We start from the raw sequence: 19,472 nt of genomic DNA on the forward strand, positions 1-19,472 counted from the left end.
CAGAGAAACCCTGTCTTGAAAAAAAAAAACAAACAAACAAACAGAAAAAGAAATTTGAAAAGCAATCTTCATATGTAGTCTAGGCTAGTCTTGAACTCACCACCCTCCCGTGTCAGCCTCCAACGCACTGAGATTACACGTATGCCACCGTACCTAGCTCAGATGCCTCTCTGCACCACTGACTCTCACCACTGTCCATGGAGTATTAGCAACACAGGAGTTTACTAAATAGTATCTGATTGAATGACTGAACCAATGTACTTTTGCTGAAAGGCCAAGATGGAATAGGGATCCCCAGCTGTCCTTCCATCCGACCATGCTGCAGTTTCTTTGACTCTAAAAGCTGGCCAGCTTGCAAATTTGTTTTAATGTTGGAAAGCCAACCAGAGTCAGCTGGCTCACATCGGCAATCCCAGAACTGGAGAGTCTGAGGCAGGAGGATTACCTGCAGTTCGAGGCTGGCTGGGCTATGGTGAGAGAGGTTGCCTCCAAAGGAGGGGGAAAAAAAAGTTTGAAAACCAAGAGTCTTTCAGATGAAAGCAAGGGACAAATATCCCTCAGCATGGCCACGTTAGCATGGGGGGTGGGGTGGGGGGGTGGGGTGGGTTGGGGAGCCCAATAAACACCAGTGTCAACGCAAATTTGCAAAAAGTGAATGTAGCCACAGCACTGACTTGTGGCTGGAGTAAGAGCGGTCAGGGTACCCAGTTGTACTCTCTCCAGTAAGAGGGTCCTGGTTTCCGGGTGTGCACATACGAACGCCAGCCGCTGCGGTCCTGATGCATAAGTAGTTCCTTGCACTGATAAGCAAAAACTGCTCAAGTCACGAGGCTGCTCCAGGCGGAGGCCTCGTGTGAGTCATGCAAAAGCTCCGCTCTGCTGACCTCCGGCAGAAAAGGGAGTGAGTGAGGACAGAAGAGGCGGATGGGGAGAGGTTCAAGTGCCGGTTCTCTCCTTGAACCTGGACTATTATGGGTCAGGAGCTGTGTGCAAAGAGGCTACAGCCGGGATGCAGTTGCTACCACCGTCCGGAGGGAGGGGAGGCACACAGCTGTCCGAGAAGCCAGCCTGGGAGCGCTGAGCCTGCTGCGTTCGAGGTATCTGTATCCCCGGAGGAGGAGCATCTTTCTTTCTTAGTAAACCAAGCAATTCAGGCAGACACTCTGTTTTGTAGCAAGGTCTGATTCCTCTGCGGTAGGTCTAAACTCATAAAAAGAAAAATTCTATTAAAGTCATGGGGGATTTATGGACGTAGTTATCAAGTTTGGGGATGTGCTTGTAAACCAGAAGAGGGGAATAATCCTTGGCTTCGGTCTCTTTGGACTTGAAATAGAGAAAGTGATGCTTCTCTGGACGTCTCTGAGCCACTAAATTGCAGGGCTGAACTGCAGAGGGCAAGCTGCCGTCCTGGTGGGTCCGCTGTGGATTCTCAGTCTCGGTAATTAGCTCGTGATTATTAGCAGTGTCTTATGGATTATTCTAAGACATTACATTAAGTATGTAGGAAGGTGGGCAGGCATGGGGAGACTGAGTTAAAGCGGAGAAATTAGAGAACACCCATCAAGGAGACTGGGCTAAACGGTACAGGTGAAGGAGAAATTTAGTATTCCCGCAATTGGTACTGTGGTAGCCTTTAAGAGATCCGACTTTCAGGAGAGATGCCTCTGTGGAACAGAGGAAGCCTAGAAAAAAACAGGCAAATAAAACAAAGAAAGGGTTTTGCCAGCCACCGTAGTTTGACTCCTGTACTGTCTTTCTCCTCTAGCTAACGGACCTAAAAGAAGCATCGTGTTCCACGTCTTCTTTTCACCCCAGGGGACTCCAGGTTGTCAGTGCCCAGAAGTTGGAGACTAAAAGGCCACGGAGCAACAGTGATTCTTTTCAGGAAGAGAATCTGAAGCAGGGGTTGCCATGGGTGAGTGAGCCACTGCCAGGCATCAAGAATTTCATGGGTGTGTGTCTAGGGATGCCTGTGTGGGCTTCCACGTGCAGGCGCGCGCACACACACACACACACACACACACACACACACACACACACACAAAACACACAGACCCACATGTACATGCATACCTACAAACATGCACACATAAACACTTGTACACACAGAGACAAGAACACATACACAAACACAGACCCACATGTACATGCACACACAGAAATAAACACACACACACACACAGACCCACATGTACATGCACACATACAAACATGCACACACAGAAATAAGAACACACACACACACACACACACACACACACACACACACACTACACCTGGGGGAAAGATAAAACATTAAAAACATTTTTTAAAATGTTCTTTCTGTCTTTCCATCTCTCCCCACACCCTGTAAACAGAAGAAGAGCTTCCCTTTTGGGGCAGCCTCATCTTACTTGAACTTGGAGAAGCTGGGCGAAGGCTCTTACGCCACAGTTTACAAGGGCATTAGCAGGTGAGTGACTCCTTGGAGACTTTAGGGCATCTCCCATCACATTATAAAGCCAGGTGACACAGCACACGCAGGAACTGTGGCAGGACATCTGGGCCAACAGGGAGGTACATGTGGTGATTTTAACAGCCTTGAAACAAACAAACAAACAAACAAACAAACAAACAAAGAAGCACCCTCCAGGGTCAGGGTGAGATCTTGCCACAAAAGTATAATATATGTATTGTATATAATAAAAGAACAATGTATTTCCACTATGTATAATATAGTGGAATAGGAAAGAAGTTTATAATAGCATAAATAAAAATGAAAAACTGGCCTCAAATATCCATTAAAGCCCAGTTCTGAAGAGTGGGGAGTGGAGTGATGAGGGTGCCTACAGGACAGTGTGTACTCTAGGCTCCTGTTCAGGGAAAACAAACAGGATCATAACAACAAACAAACAAACAAACAAAAAACAAAACACTTAGTACTTACACAGATTGAAATGTACACAGAAAAGTCTAAGGACAAAAGATTTACTTTTAGTGGTTAAAACGGGAGGCTGCCATGAAGGCAGAACATTTATGATGTAAAAGCATATTTTAAAGTACCATAGAAGCCAGGCGGTAGTGGCTTCTACAAAATGAGTCCAGGACAGCTAAGGCTACACAGAGAAACCCTGTCTCGAAAAACCAAAGCCAAAACCAAAAAACCAAATAGACAGGTGAGAAGAGGCCTCGCTGAGGAGATGTTGGGCAGGGACTCTGAGGGAGGCGAAGATGAACCGGATGGAGGGACACAGAGGACAATTCCAACCAGGGGGAAGCATTTGTGTGTGACACAGACACACACACACACACACACACACACACACACACACACACACAAAGTTTCTATGTCAGAATCATTGGGGAAGTTGGAAGGAGGTGAGGTAGGAGGAGCTGGTGGGAATGTGTGTGCTGCAGTGTGTTCCAACCTGTTTGCAAATCTAGGACTGGTTGCCCGTGGCTCTCTGACTTCAGGTTTTGATGTGTAGTAAATAACGGTGCCCCTTGAAATATTTAAGGAAGCCTCACACTGACCCCAAGGAACCGGAATCCATGGATACTCAAATCACTTATACACACACACACACACACACACACACACACACACACACACACACACACAAAGGCATAGTATTTGCATATGACCCGATACAATGTAAACGCTCCACAGATAGTTGGGTGCTGTATTGTGTAGGGAATGGCAAGGAAAAAGTCGATTCACACTCAGTACACAGCCAATACTCTTCCCAGATGTTTTCAGACTGTGATTGGTTGAACACATACACATGGAACTCACAGACACAGAGAGCTGGTTGTATAATCTAAGTACAATTAAAATTGTGGTAGTATAAAAGATAGATCAAACCATTTTGGGGGGGCTGTTTTGTTTTGTTTTGTTTTTGAGACTGGTTTCTCTGTGGAGTCCTGGCTGACTTGAACTCCCTTTGTAGACCAGGCTGACCTTGAACTCACAGAGATCTGCCTGTCTCTGCCTCTGGAGTGCTGAGATTAAAGGTATACACCACCACATCCAGCCTCAAACACTTTCTTAAAAAAAAAAATCAACCCTTGCTAATATAGCCCAGGCTAGCCTGGAATTCAGTATGTAGATCAGGCTGACCTTGAGTTTGAGATCTTCCTACCTCTGCCTCAGTGCTGGGATTACAGCATATATCACCACGCCTGGCAGAAATAGGATTTTAAAGAGCCCCAAATATGTACAAATCCAAATAATTAGTAAAATTTAATATATAAACTTGGTGACATCTCAAGTCATCAGGGAACAGAAAATACTCCCACAAACAGAGTTGGGACAGTTTACCATTTTTGAAAATTGGATGTGGAATAAGAATACAGTGGCGTGAAGATTCAAACGGACAAGAAAACTTGGAGTAACTGGGTAGGAAGGTGAATTTTGTGCAGCCTTTAGGCTGGGAGGTCTGTTTATGCATATAACACTCAGGTCAGAATCCATATGGGAGTGGGAGTGGCCAAGGTACCCATCCATCCACCTATGTTCCAGAGAGCACCAACTCCAAGACAGTTTTAGGAGTGTTTCATCGAAACAGCTGTAGTCAAATCAATGCTGGCAACACCAGACAAAAATCATATTTCATCTTTTATCATAGATGCCTTCAGCATTTCAAAACTGCCTATGTGAACCATGATTATCAAAGGACAGGGATAATTCTGAAAGCACAAATCATTTCTAAACCTAGTTGACCAAAAAGGGTTGGGATATATATATATCAGTGGAATAAAATTTTATAGTCATGCTCTTAATAAAATACTTTGGGAACTACTAAACATCATAAAAAATTTTTAAGCTCAAAATTTGAAAGACAAATAAGAGTAAGTTGTAAAACACCTAGGTAAAAATGTCCCTATAAAAAGGTGAAGGAAAGAGCCAGGTGTTGGTGGTGCACATCTTTAATCCCAGTACTTTGGAGGCAGAGGTAGGCAGATTTTGAGTTCGAGGCCAGCCTGGTCTACAGAGTGAGTTCGAGGACAGGCAAGACTACACAAAGAAACTCTGCCTCTAAAAAATCAAAAAGCAAACAAACAAAAACCCAAAAAAGTGAAGGAAGGACAAAATAAGTATTAAAAAACTGGGGAAAATGCAGTTCCCAAAGTAAAGAAGTTGAAATTAAAATATGATACATGCACAGACCAAACTGTGAAGGTAAAACCCAAAACTAAAATTAAGTCTGCACTCACAAAGAGTTTGGCAAAGCTGCATGGGCATCAAGGGAAGAGTTTCCAAGGGGTAAACCTGACAAAACTGGGGCACAAAATTAAGTGGTATTGAGTTATAACCCAAAGAATAAAATATCCACAAGTTCCTGCTGCTGCGAATGAATGGCTCAATACATTAATAAATAAGAGAGAAGAAATAAGTCTCCCATGCAAAAGAACTCCAGGTATCTACTCACTTGATCTACTCACTCAGAAGTGGATCTCATGGGATCCATGCCCGAAGTGAAGGTTACACTTGGTGATGCTGACCCTGAACTAGGGGTGGGGGACAGTCACTCAACAAGTGCTACCTGGGACAGGCAAGTTACAGTCCACATCCAAAGTCATGACAGTGAAAGAGTGTTCCCATGATACAAGATGGTCAAGATGGCTCTTGCCCTTCCCCCAAACTCAGAATTCCAGTTTAATCGTAAGAGAAAGAAACATCACTGGGAAGGGAGGGCCATCAGGGCGCATGCTGTGAAGTGCCCAGATAATCAATAAAAATATTATGAAAAAAAAATAAAAGTGAGGAATCAGGGGAGGAAAAAGCTCTAAGAGAGCAACAGCCTTCAAAGTTCTTCATCCTCACTCCTCAAAACCATCAAGGTGTCCAAACCCAAGGAAAATCTGACAGCTGCGCAGGCAAGAGGCGCCTAGCAACACTCAGCAATAAATGTGGTACCTACTGACAGGAGCTTGCACAGTAAGAAGGGCATGAAAGAAAAGCTAAGGAAATCCTAGCGGAGTATGTGCTTTAAGAGCTGCGTCAATATTGGCTCATTAATTAGTATTTTTATTGTACACCTTTTTTTGTTTAGGGTTTTTGTTGTTTTGTTTTGATTTTTTTGAGACAGGCTCATGTAGTACAGGCCATCTGAACTTCATACGTAGGTGAGGATGACCTTGAACTCATTGGTCCTCCTGCCTCCATCTCCCAAGGGCTAGAATTATAGGTGTGGGTTACCATGCCCAGCTTGGCTCTTTAGTTGTAACAACTGTGCCTTACAAGAAACGGAGAGCAAGCCAGGCACGGTGGTGACGCAGGCGCGCCTGTAATCCCAGCACTCGGGAGGCAGAGACAGGTGGATCTGAGTTCAAGGCCAGCCTGGTCTACAAAGTGAGTAGCCTTGGCTGTCTATGCAGAGAAACACTGTCTCACAAAACAAAACAAAACAAAAACAAAAAATAAAAAGAGAAAAGAGAAAAGGAAAAGAAACAAAACAAAACCCAAGAAACAGAAAGCAATGATATGGGAACTTTTTATGCTGTCTTTGTAATTTTTCTAGAATTTGAAAATCATTCCTTAAAAAATAAAGTTAAAAACAATAGTGCTAAGACTGTAGCTCAGCAAGCAGTGTAGTGCTTTAGAGAAGCAATTTGGGATAGGGGTTCACATTAATAAAGACACATGCACTGTTCTACCCTGTGATTTAGCAATTCCACATTTACCTTAAGGAAATAATGGGGGCTATGGGAAAATATTTAACTGCAGAAATGGTCATCATAGTTTTTCATTTGATTGGGTTTTTCAGACAGTGTCACTCTAGCCCAAGCTGGTCTGGAACTCATCACGTAGCCTAGTCTGACCTTGTTGCAACCTTCCTCCTACCTCAGCCGCTCAAGAGCTAGGGTTACAATAGGCGCCACCATGCCTAGCACAGCATTCTGAAAATAACCTTAAACTGCAATTTATAAGAATTTGGAATTGACAAGAAACATTGTGATGTATTTGTGTGATAAAACATTATAACATGGGCTGGAGAGATGGCTCAGAGGTTAAGAGCACTGGTTGTTCTTCCAGAGGTCCTGAGTTCAATTCCCAGCAACCACATGATGGCTCACAACCATCTATAATGAGATCTGGTGTCTTCTTCTAGCATATATGCAGGCAAAACACTGTCTACATAATAAGTAAATCTTTTAAAAAATAACATTATTAAATATCACGTTCTGTAAGAGTGAATGAAAAAGCCAGGCATGGTGGCTTATGCCTGTAACCCCAGCAACTGAAAAGCTAAGTCAAGAAGATAGTTATGAATTCAAAGCCAGTCTGTGTATTAGAATATATCAAGAACAATAAAAGAAGACGTGAAACCAAGAAAGTAGGAGTAGAAACAATATGAGCAACCGGGCGTGGTGACAGACGCCTGTGATCCCAGCACTGGGGAGGCAGAGGCAGGCGGAGCTCTGTGAGTTCGAGGCCAGCCTGATCTACAAAGTGAATCCAGGACAGCCAGGGCTATTACACAGAAAAACCCTTTCTTGAAACACACACACACACACACACACACACACACACACACACACACACAGAGAGAGAGAGAGAGAGAGAGAGAGAGAGAGAGAGAGAGAGAGAGAGAGAGAGAGAGAGAGAGAAACAGAGACAACATCTTCATAAAGGCATAAAATTTTCTTGGAGAAATAAATGGAGAGGAGGGAGGGAGAGGGATAGGAGAGAAAATGGTGAGCCCTGGGTAAACCAGCTGTGCTTTGAAAGCTGCTGTGATCAGGCTCATCCATAATTAAAGTTGGAGGCCAGCCTGGGCTGTATTGCAAGACCCATTTCAACAAAACGAAAACTCGCATCTCCTCTTCCTCTGGAAAGAAGGAGGGAAGGAAGGAAGGAAGGAAGGAAGGAAGGAAGGAAGGAAGGAAGGAAATGAAAATTGGCTGTAATCTGACACGAAATGTGGAGACACGCTGGGTTTGGGGCAGTAAGTGACAAGTTGCCTTTCACTTTAGAATGATGCCCCAGCCACCCTACTGAGAGTGGACAGAAGGTGTACAAGTGTTCAAGCAAGGGGGCTGTTATGAAGCCACAGGCAAAGTTAGGCGACACACAAGGCTGGCTGAAGGGCACCGAGGGGATCAGCAAACACTGTGAAGGAGGCGGTCTCCTGGTGCCCCCCGCTTTCTCTGGATGTTCGATAAAGAAACACACCAGCTTAGCAGAGAGAGGAATGTTTTGACATATGTATGTAACGTGTTTTGTACGTTAGGGAAGAGCTCTGTGCTTTGAGCGGACGCTAGAATGCGTGGTAAAGGGAGCTTTTCGTATTCGATGGTCTCCACTGTAAGCTGCTGCTTCCCTGCTTCAAACCATCTCAGGGTGTGTGTCTGCCCCACCCCTCTCTAGGATAAATGGACAACTGGTAGCCCTCAAAGTCATCAGCATGAATGCAGAGGAGGGGGTCCCCTTCACAGCCATCCGGGAAGGTAAGAGGTGGGGGGGCAGGGGGAGGGGCGGAAATAGACCCCCCAGAGACTGTTTTGATTACTCGATGTGGTAAAAACACTGTTGAAGTAGCCCATCTGCCCTCTCAGCACGTGTCTCTGCTATCTCTAGAACTGACAATGTAATTTCAAAGTTTGGTTTTGTTGCCAATCCTCCAAGATTATTTACACTATTATTTTATTATTTGTTCTTGAAGCTAAAGCTCAAAGCTGCTGTCCATATTATGATCTCTATGAGCGTAAACTAAACGTTTTCCAGGTTTGGATTCATGGTTAAGCCACGTTTATACAACCCACAGAAACCCATTTAAAAGAGGGAGAAGTGGAACTGCATACTAATTCTTGATGGTAATTTGCCTGATCATAGCTTGTTTTCTTGTTTTTGTTTTTCTTACAGTACTTAGGGATTGAGCCAAGCGTCCAAGGTCACACACACACACATACACACACACACACACTTTTTCTTTTTGAGACAGGGTCTCACTAAGTTTCCCAGGCAGGCCTTGAACTTTCAATTCTTCTCCTTTAGCCCGTGGATAGAAGACATGTTCTTTCAGTGTTCTCTCTCTCCCTCTGGAGCTGTCTCATTCATTCATTCATTCATTCATTCATTCATTCACTCATTTAATTTATTTATACCAGGTCTGGATAATTTGCTTACTTACTTTCTAGCCCACCTTGGCTTCAACCTTGTAGTCCTCCTGCCTCAGCCTTCCAAGAGCTGGGACTACAAGGTGTGCCTCACCAAATCTAGCTTCCTGTGTTTTCTTTGCACCTTGGGCAGCCTAGTAAGGAGGTGAATGGATCTAAGTTTGCATCATCTGGCTGCCAGGTACGAATGATGTAATATTGGGTTGACTGCTTATCTAAGATGGAGTGTACCTCAAAAGTGGCGGCTCACGCCTTTGATCCCAGCACTTGAGAGGCAGAGGCAGGTTGATTTCTGTGAGTTCTAGGCCAGCCTGGTCTATAGGCTAGTTCTAGGACAGCCAGGGCTATGCAGAGAAACTCTGTCTGAAAGAACAACAACAACAACAACAACAACAACAACAACAAAAACAAACAAAAAAAAAGAAGAAGAAGAAGCAGCGGGGGAGCTGATAATAGGATTTAGTTCACAGAGCTGTTACGAAGATCAAATGAGAATATTTAACACAGTCTCTTTTCAGGGCTCAATGAACCCTGCTATTTTATTTTCAATCTTGATTATTGTTTTATTTTATTACTTTTTGGTTATACTTTACTGATCAGTGAGAAGATTTATACCACAGAGTTTAATACTAATAACTTATAAACTTAAAACTAACATAGTGACATTGAAGAATACAATTTATCAACAGTTCACCTAAGGTTTCGGTTTGTTTGTTTGTGACAGTGTCTCATTGAAGAACACAGTTTATCAACAGTTCACCTGAGGTTTCTGTTTGTTTGTTTGTTTGTGACAGTGTCTCCATAGAGCCCAGGTGGGCCCCAAACTTGCTGTGTAACTGAAGATGACCTTGAACTCTCGACCCCTCCCCCTTGCCTGTCCCTCCCAAGAGCTACGATTACACCACAGCACTCAATTTTATACTTCCTGCTGGGAACCGAATCCAGGGCCTCAAGCATGCTAGGATATTACTTACTTTTCTGTTGTGGTGATAAAATACCATGACCAAAGGCAACTTAAGAAAGAGTTGGGGCTGGAGAGATGGCTCAGCAGTTAAGAGCACTGTCTGCTCTTCCAGAGGTCCTGGGTTCAATTCTTGCCAAGCACTTGGTGGCTCACAACCATCTACAATGTGATCTGATGCCCTCTTCTGGCAGGCAGGTGTACATGCAAAATAGAGCACTAATATACATAAAATAAAATGTAAAAAGAATCTCACAAAGAAAGAAAGAGTTTATCTGGCTCACAGATCCAAAGCAGCAAGAGTTCATCTTAGCAGGGGCTGGGAAAGGCTGCAGGGACAGGAAGCCAAGAGATGGCGCCTTCAAAACTACACACGTGAAACAGAAAGAGCAAATTGCAAGTGGGCGATTCTGCGGGCTCAGAACGGAGCCTGCAGTACTGTTACTTCCTCCAGCAAAACTGCCCTGCCCCCAAACAATGCCGCCCACTGGGAACCAAATATTCAGATACTCAAGCCTAGGGGGTATATTTCTCTTTTGGTCACCACACTAGGCAAGCACTCTTATCAACTGAGCTCACAACTGAGCCCCTTGTGAGCCATTTGAATGATGGGATTGCTATCCTGTCTCTGGAAAAAAAAAATCCAGAGACCGGGCCCTTACTTCCTCAGCCTTACTTTCTTCCTCTTAGCTATTTGTCTTCCCTTCTTTTTCCGTGTAAACGCTGCATGCAAAGGAGAGTGCCGAACGAACGCTTGAGAGAAGAGCAGAGAAAGCCCCATTCTTCATTCTGCTGTTTTCAGGCTTAACAGGGCAGACAATGCAAGTACTAAGTGTATAGGGGCTGTTGTAAACTCAGACAACAACGAACCAGTGTGGCTAATGGAGGCGGATTTTAGACTGAACTTAGAAGGTTACGCAATCGGGCATTAAAAAAAAAAACAATTCAGAAAATGAGTTTATAACTCAATTCGATGCCATTTTCAAAAGTCTCGGGAGCCTCCTGGGAAACATTTTAATTTAACTAGAAAGGCCAAAAGGCTATCCCTTTAAGTGGAGACTCATCTTGGTAGGATCAGGTGCAAAAAGAGGGAACACGTGGTTTTAAGCCGTCAACATGATGGAAGCTGCACTTACTAGTCAGCGTACTTATTAGTGGTCCAAATGAGAGGATGACCACATCTGGAGACAGATGTGTGCAGAGGCCAAAGAGTATTTCTGAACACAGTAGAAACCCCCAGGTCTGGGCCAGGCCTCTCATCCATCTCGGGGCATTGCACTGTAAGCTGGAGTCCCCTGGTTGCTCACCCCAGGCTTTTCCCCATCGCTAAATTCTCCAAGTCCACATCTGGCGGTCACCTTTTTGCAGCAGGTTTTTGCTAACAGATGTTCCCAGCCTGGCCCAAAGCCCCCGGGTGTGTACTGTTCTACATCGGCACAGCCGTTCTTGCACTGCGGCATTGGCCTCGTGCTGCCTCGCACACAGGTGTTCACAATTACAGTTAGCATTCCACCGTGGACGTCCTTGCTTTATTTTATGGTCTGGCCCTTACTGAAAGCTTAGCTTGTACGATAGGAAAAAAACCACAGAAGGATTTTGACACATCGGAGGAGGTGGTTTGACTTCCTGTTCCCAACAATGGTTGCTTCTTTTTCTTCTAGTTCGAAAAGCTTGCGGCCTTGAGAGCAAGGCCTCTCCTAAGAACTTTGGCACGGGCTCATTTTTCCCCTGGTTAAGATCTCGGTGGACCCGAGAGCAGAGACGGAGGTTAAATGGGAAGGGGCTGGGAAGCAAGACAGGAACAGCTGGGATTCATTAGTTAAAATCCAGGGTCATTAGCTTAAAAAGGCAACTCAAAGCCATGCGCAGAGAAACCTGGAGTAAGGCGGCCTTCTTTCTAAGCCGCTGGAAGCAAGAATTCTTTTCTTGAGCAGCCTGCGTGCTTTGACGCTGTGGCAGCCCAGGATTTAGCACGTAGGATTTTCCTTGTGTGGACAGTTTCTTAAATAGATAGAACACATGTTTGTTATCATTGGATCTTCATATATGATAATCATCATATTATATGTCATTGATACATAATGTCAGACAAAAGTCTGCACAGCAGCACTAAGGGGAAAATCTCAATAAGCTTTCATGCATCCTTCAGTCCTCTTAACACCTTTAGAGATATTATGGCATACAGCCAAACTTTCAAACCAACACTGGTAACTTTAAGTGTATCCACACTACAGTATGTGCTGGGAGTCTGACACGGCCAGGCACGCTGCTGTCTACTGGATACACAACAGCACACAAACAAGTCCCTGCGGCATTCGTTTGTGTCTCTTTGTGATATTGAGGGTCAAAACCAAGGACTCACCCATGCTAGGCACTTGCTTTACCACTAGGCTATTTTGCCCAGCTCTCTTTTTCATTTTTTTTTTTTAAATTTTTATTTTGAGACAGGGTCACACGGAGTAGCCCAGGGTGGCCTCGATCTTGCCACCTTCCTGCCTTGGTCTCCTGATGCAGGTGGGGTCAGGCCATATTATCTTCATCCTTTTGCTAATTGAAAGATGAAGGAGCTAGCTGTGGTGATACAGATTTGTAAGCTCAGCACTTAGGAGGCAGAGAATGGAGGACCCCAAGCTCAAGGCCAGCAGAGTATGCAGAGCCAGCTCTAGGGAAGCCAGGGCTACCTGCTGGATCCCTGTCTCAAACAAAACAAAATGGAAAAGAAAAAAAGAAAAAGATCAGGGGCCAGGTGGTGGTGGCAGCAGCGGCACAGGCCTTTAATCCTAGCACTTGGGAGGCAGAGGCAGGTGGATTGTTGTGAGTTCAAGGCCAGCCTGGTTTACAAAGCAAGTTCAGGACAGCCAAGGTGACACAGAGAAATCCTGTCTTGAAAAGCCAAAAAAAAAAAAAAAGGGGGGGGGGGGATGGGGATACTTTCATAGCAAGTCAGAGAGTCTTTTATTATTGGCTCAGAATGACATTTAAAATGTTTACTTTTACAACTGGGAGAGAAGACATTGAGTGGGTTGTTTTTTTTAATGGATTTATATGAACATGCCTTAGTTTTATTGAATTCTATATTGACATCCTGAGAATGGATCTTATTTTTCAATACCTTTCTAAAAGCAGCAAGCTTTTGGTTTGACTAGGCCCTTCAGCCTGTCTACAGTGCTTCTTTAAGGAAGAACGCACACATCCACCCTTGCCTGACAACCAGGATATAACCTGCTTCTTCCCACACAATCTTGGTTAACCCCTTCTACTCGTGCCCGGAAGTACAGAGTGCTGTAGAAATGAAGGCATCCAAGCCCCAGAGAGTCTGGGTAACTAGTCTGGAGTCACAGATCTATTATTCAGCTTTTTTTGGGGGGGTATTAGAACTAAAGTCCGTTATAGTTAAATTCTCTCTGCTTTACTACGTAAGACTGCAAATGCTTGCTTGCTTGATTTAAGCATCCCCCACCCACAGCAAGAATACAAGTGAAAATTAGAAATCTGCTCTGTAATGCTCTCTGTGTAAAAAACAAACACGCTCCAGAAAAATAATCTGACAGTGCATGTTCAGCAGCCCGTCCCGTCCTTGCTACAGAACCGGTAATGGCAGCATTTAAATTAGAAACAGCTGCGGCCAAAACCCTTTTGAGATCATTGTGAAGTAATTACTCCTAATCCATTTGCCGGGGTGGGGGGTGGGATTCACCAAAAAGAGGTTCAGGAATCTTGCTGGGGTCATCCAATAAGATCAACAGAGAGTCTGATTAGGATCTCAAGTCAGCTATTAGCACAGATGGATGAGGGCAGGCCTGGCTGGCAGGACTTCCGCCCCCGTACAGTCTGATCACATCAAGGACGTAGCATATTCATTGCACTTATGGCCGTTTGAGACGTAACCGCAGGGTAACGGCATAGAGGAGGGATTTCTCTTATTTAAAATTATTAGTGTGTGCGTGTGTCTCTGTGTGTCTCAGTGTGTGCGTGTGTGTGCGCGCACGCATGCATGCACGTGTGCGTGTACACACACATGTGCGTGTACACACTCAAAGCTGTGCCATGATGCCTAAGTAGAGGTCAGAAGACAACTTTGCACAATCTCTTCCCTTCTCCAACCTTTTATGGGTCAGAGGGATTGAACTCGGGGTAGCCAGACTTATGTGGCCAGCACCCTTGTCCACTGAGCCATCTCACTGACCTTAAAAGACTTGTACTAGCGTATATTAGTTATACATAGCAATGGGTTTCATTATAACATTTTAATACATGGATATATTTTGATCATATTCACCCCTACTAGTATTTCTCTCTCTCTCTCTCTCTCTCTCACACACACACACACACACACACACACACACTTACTTTCATGTCATCTTGGGGGGAAGGAACTGGTGAAATTAATTAAGGCCACTTACAGGAATATGAACAAATTACCAGTAGCTAGACCAGGGAAGAGGTGCCTTGGTCCCTTAGGAACAATTAATTACCCATAGATCCTCAGGGAGGTATGGGGACCTGTGAGCTCCTCTCCTCCATGTGGGATACTGATAGACCCAATATCTTCCAGGTGATCACAGTGGCTGAGAGTTCAGTGGCCATGCCATGCCATGCTGTGCCCTGAAGACAGTATTCCACAACATTCTTCTCCCAGCTTTTACCTTGTTTCCATTCTCCTATTCTTTCATGCTCTCTGAGCCTTGGAGAGGGTACTGTAGATGTCTTATTTAAGGAAGGGCATCCAATAGGCACTTACTCTTAGCACTTTGACCAGTAATGAGCCTCTTTGGTGACTATTGACCACCACACACAGAAGAGAAGTCTCTCTAATCAAAGCTGACAGCATCATTAATCTATGAATAGAAATGGAAATATTCAAAGGCAATTTAACAGGCATCTCATGTTCACCTAGCGAACCCACAGTGGCTTTCCCACTAGGGCCTAGTACCTGAGCCACAGACTTCTGGTGGGGTTTATAGTACCAGATACGAATTCCCTTCTGTGGCGCAGGCTTCCAACCTTAGCATGAAGTGATTGGTTACCCCCCAAGTATGCCACTATTGCACCAGAGGACACAGTGTGATGAGGGGTTAGCTTCCGAAGAAATCAGAACTACTCAACTGCCATTTGCCTTAATACTTACCAAACATGTCTCCAAATGATACTGGTTCTTGGGATGCACAACTTGACTCCTTATCTTGGTTTGTGGCTCTTATGCCAGAGAAGATAAAACATTAGGAATTGCAAATCCTTTATTGTTCAGTGTCTAATGGAGTTGGGTTGGGCTCCATTACTGACTCCTGCATAGACTCATTAGAAGTGGCCTGCCTTTATTGATTCACAAACATTTACAAGCACCATGTGCCAGGAGTATGTTAGTGGTGGAAACGCAAAGTCAGGGGTTGGGCCAACCTGTGATGGAGAACTTTGTTTACCAGGATATACAGATATACCCTAGGACTTTGGGAGACAGGCTTGCTCTACCTGTGACTATTATCTTTCACATCTTTTTCTAAACTAAATAGAAACACCGAAGAATCCTAAACCACTATGGTGGTAAAACATCAATTTTCCTAAAACTCATTCAACTGCAGGTCACAGTGAAGTATAGGAAACCAGCAAACTAGCCAGGCGGTGGTGGCGCACGCCTTTAATCCCAGCACTCGGGAGGCAGATTTTGAGGACAGCCTGGTCTACAAAGTAAGTCCAGGACAGCCAGGGCTACACAGAGAAACCTTATCTCGAAAAACCAAAAGAGAAAACCAACAAACTACATATTTGTATGCCATTGTGAAATGGAAATCTTTTCCCTGAATTATTAAATATCTCCTATTATATCTAAATGTGATATATTTTAAATATACTCAATATTTATTTATTATATATTGATAATTATGATATTACTAATACTAAATGTTGTCTAACAATATTTAACATATTAACATGTTAAACTATATTACATTATAGCTAAATATGTTAGCTATCTTTTACACTGTGTATAAAGATCAGTATTGACCATTACCCTTTGGAACAAGTTGTTTTATTCATCTTTCTTATTTGATTTTCTGGTGTTTTTATGATCAAACCAAGTTAGTGTGTGTGAAATTCTTACAGCAATGCCTGGTATATCTTAAATAATGTAGGAATGTTAGCTGCTTTTGTTGCTTCCATCCCTCATCGTCATCACATTATTTTAGGAGCAAGATACAGCTCAGTGGAAGACACGCTTAAGGCTGTGGCTTGACCCCAGCCTCCTCCTCACCATAACAAGTAGCCCCACTGAGACTCATCTAGAGCCCCAGTTTATCTCTATGTTTTTTCTTTGAAGAAAAGCAAAAGTAAGTATGTTGGCATATGGGACATTTGTTTTGTTTTGAGATGGTCTCATGGAGCCTAGCCTGGCCTTGACCGACGTAGCTGGGGATGACCGTCCTACTGGACACATCTCCTATGTGATAGCAAGCATGAGTCACCACATCCAACTCGCTTGACAGGTGTGAATAAGAAAACAACTTTCCCACGCCGATTTTAGTATATTCCCTCTTTCTCGGTTGACTTTTGTATCCTTACATCTTGAGACCAGATCCCACCATCCTTCGCTAATTATGTTACAGCCTACTATTTTCCTTCTTTTTTTTTTGGCTTTTTCAGGCAAAAGTTTCTTTGTATAGCAGCCCTGGCTGTCCTGGATTTATTTTGTAGACCAGGCTGCTGGCCTCAAAGTCACAAAGATCCGCTTGCTTTTGCCTCCTGAGGGCTGGGATTAAAGGTGTGCACTACCACACCCAGCTCTATCTTTCTTTTTCATCTAATGGTTTTAGCTAGAGGATAAAAGAATGGACTTCACTCTGACCGTCTCATACCTGTATAACACTATGTCTTCTTAGAGTCTTTCTTTCCACTGCTCTCTCCTGTTCCTCCCTCCCCATCACTGATCCCTTCCCTCCCACCAAACGGTCCCCATTTCAAATACATACGTATGTTTATATGTATGATATGTATATATGTGTGTATGTATGTATGTTTTTATGTACGTGCGTGTCTGTTGGTTCCACGCATGGCCTGTTGACCTGAGCTCCCTTCCTTTTTTTTAAAATTTATTTATTTATTATTATGCATACAGTGCTCTGCTTGCATGTACTCCTGCAAGGCAGAAGAGGGCGCCAGATCACATTACAGATGGTTATGAGCCACCATGTGCTTGCTGGGAATTGAACTCAGGACCTTTGGAAGAGCAGGCAGTGCTCCTAACCACTGAGCCATCTCTCCAGCCCCGAGCTCCCTTCCTTGATCACACCCACAGTATTTAGGGAGGCTGGGTCCCTCACTGATGATCTTGTGCTTACCGACTCAGCTGGTCTATGCGGGTGGTTTCCCCAGCTCCTCTTTGCCTGCCTCCTGGGATTTCAGCTGGACTGCCACTCCTACCTGGCTTTCAGTGTGGACTCTGAGTCTCAGTCCACACACCTGTATGGCAAGCGCTTTATCCTCTGAGCCACCAGCCCTCTGTGTATTAAAATCTTGACTTTGCACGTGAGGAAAAAAATATGTGATATTTTGTCTTTCTGCTCCTGTATCCTGGTTCTCCTTTTCTCTGCCTTCTGAGATCTTCCCACCTTATATTTTTGCTTTTTTTTTTTTATGTCCTACGTATACACACACCTTGATATTTGTGATTTGAGTTTTATACTGTTCCATTCTTTCGAGCCTTTTGTTTGTTTCTGAGACAAGGGCTCACTCTGCAGCCTAACCTGCCCTTGAGTTTGCAGTAAGCCTCCAGGCCCAGCCGCCCGCTCACTGGCACTACAGTCAAGATCTGTCATATGGGGCATTGCCCTGAGTTTCAAAGACACTATTTCCTTCATGCTGAGACTTATGATCTCTTTACTCCTGTTTTGTTTTCATCTTTCTGAAGTCATGGGTCTGCCATCTCTCTGGAACTCCCAAAGACAGACTTCCCCAGGCTTTTGTGTCAATCTCTCCTCTTTAATTGGGTGTTTTTGTGGAGGTAGCAATGGGGTCAGGTCATTGCTAAATGTCTGAAGCAAGACCTTGGGCTTAATCCCTAGTATCAACAAACAAACATACAAACAAACAAACAAATAAGAATAGTTACTTTTAGAAACCTAACAATGACCTAGGTAGGCTAGGTGGCACATACCTTTAATCCCAGCACTCGGGAGGCAGAGGCAGGCAGATCTCTGTGACTTCAAGGCCAACCTGGTTTACAAAGTGAGTCCAGGACAGCCAAGGCTACACAGAGAAACCCTTTCTCAAAGAACAAAACAAAACAACAACAACAAAAAACCTAACAATGACCTGTTACTAAATAGACAAGAGAGAGCTGTTGGGGCTCCTATTCCCCAAGGCTCCGCAAGCTTGGGGTGCTCTTTTAAGTTTGTATTGCCATAGAGGAGGTTTGCAATATTCTCTCTATTCTCTCTCTCTCTCTCTCTCTCTCTCTCTCTCTCTCTCTCTCTCTCGGCTTTGTTTGTTTGTTTTTGTTTTTCAAGACAGGGTTTCCCTGTGTATAGCCTTGGCTGTCCTGGACTCGCTTTGTAGACCAGGCTGGCCTCGAACTCACAGAGATCCACCTGCCTCTGCCTCCCTGAGTGCTGGGATTACAGACATGAGCCTGCCATGCCCAGCTTGGTTCAACATTTTTTTTTAAACAATAAAGGATCTTTGTCATTTCAAATATTCTTCCAGAAGAGATTCATTTCCAGCAGTAAAAACCCAAGACTGATTTGAAATGTTTTGTTTTTTTTAAAATATTGGCTAATAGGTTTAAAGAGGCATTTTTATTATCAGTGATTGATGTAACATCTCGTTTAAATCTTCCCAGCATCTCTCCTGAAGGGTTTGAAGCACGCCAATATTGTCCTTTTGCATGACATTGTTCACACCAAAGAGACTCTGACATTCGTATTTGAATACATGGTGAGTTCTCCAGACTCTCACAATGCATGAATAATGAACCTGTTAATATTTTATGGCACGATAAAACTTTCATTATGATGTGGAAGGCATGATGGATCGTTGGTGTGCTAAGTGGGGCCTTGCTGCTCTGGCTGGCAATTAGCTGTCATACTTCCTTACCTGGATTTTGTCTGTCCTGTCCCCTCACTGCCAGCAATAAACTAGGATTTTGCATTTGCTTTCTCAGAAAACTTTGCACTTTTCAAAGGCTATTTTAATTATTAATAGAACCTGATTTTTTCCCTTTGACTAAACGGGTAAATACAAGACACAAGGTATTTAAAAACCATATAATAAGCTTACTAAAGAATAACTCAGTTTGTATTTTGGAAAGGGAACAAAAAGAGTCAAAGGAACTGAAAGAAATCCTGAGCTAAGTGTACTTGCCCTGCTTTCAAGGACATGTGGAAAGTAAAATTTTCCTTTGCTATGTTCGTGTCAGTCA

General features: G+C 43.8%; 1 protein-coding gene across 3 annotated transcripts in view; it reads left to right on the forward strand.

Moving 5' to 3' along the window:
- The first annotated feature begins 884 nt into the window (after window positions 1-884).
- CDK15 (cyclin dependent kinase 15) overlaps window positions 885-19,472 on the forward strand; it is a 103,872-nt gene continuing 85,284 nt past the window's right edge. For 2 of the 3 annotated variants that reach the window (XR_014778553.1, XM_084778710.1), the window contains exons 1-5: window positions 885-1,097; window positions 1,766-1,915; window positions 2,358-2,452; window positions 8,354-8,433; window positions 18,894-18,988. Coding sequence is in view for 2 of the 3 variants with exons in the window: in XM_084778710.1 (XP_084634836.1) it covers window positions 972-1,097; window positions 1,766-1,915; window positions 2,358-2,452; window positions 8,354-8,433; window positions 18,894-18,988 (546 nt within the window). In the remaining variant the exon portion in view is untranslated. The remainder of the gene's footprint in view (window positions 1,098-1,765; window positions 1,916-2,357; window positions 2,453-8,353; window positions 8,434-18,893; window positions 18,989-19,472) is intronic. The other variant, XM_084778711.1, reaches the window with a different exon arrangement.

The sequence above is a fragment of the Acomys minous genome, assembly GCF_964271855.1.
Source record: "Acomys minous genome assembly, chromosome: 4".
NCBI lineage: Eukaryota > Metazoa > Chordata > Mammalia > Rodentia > Muridae > Acomys > Acomys minous.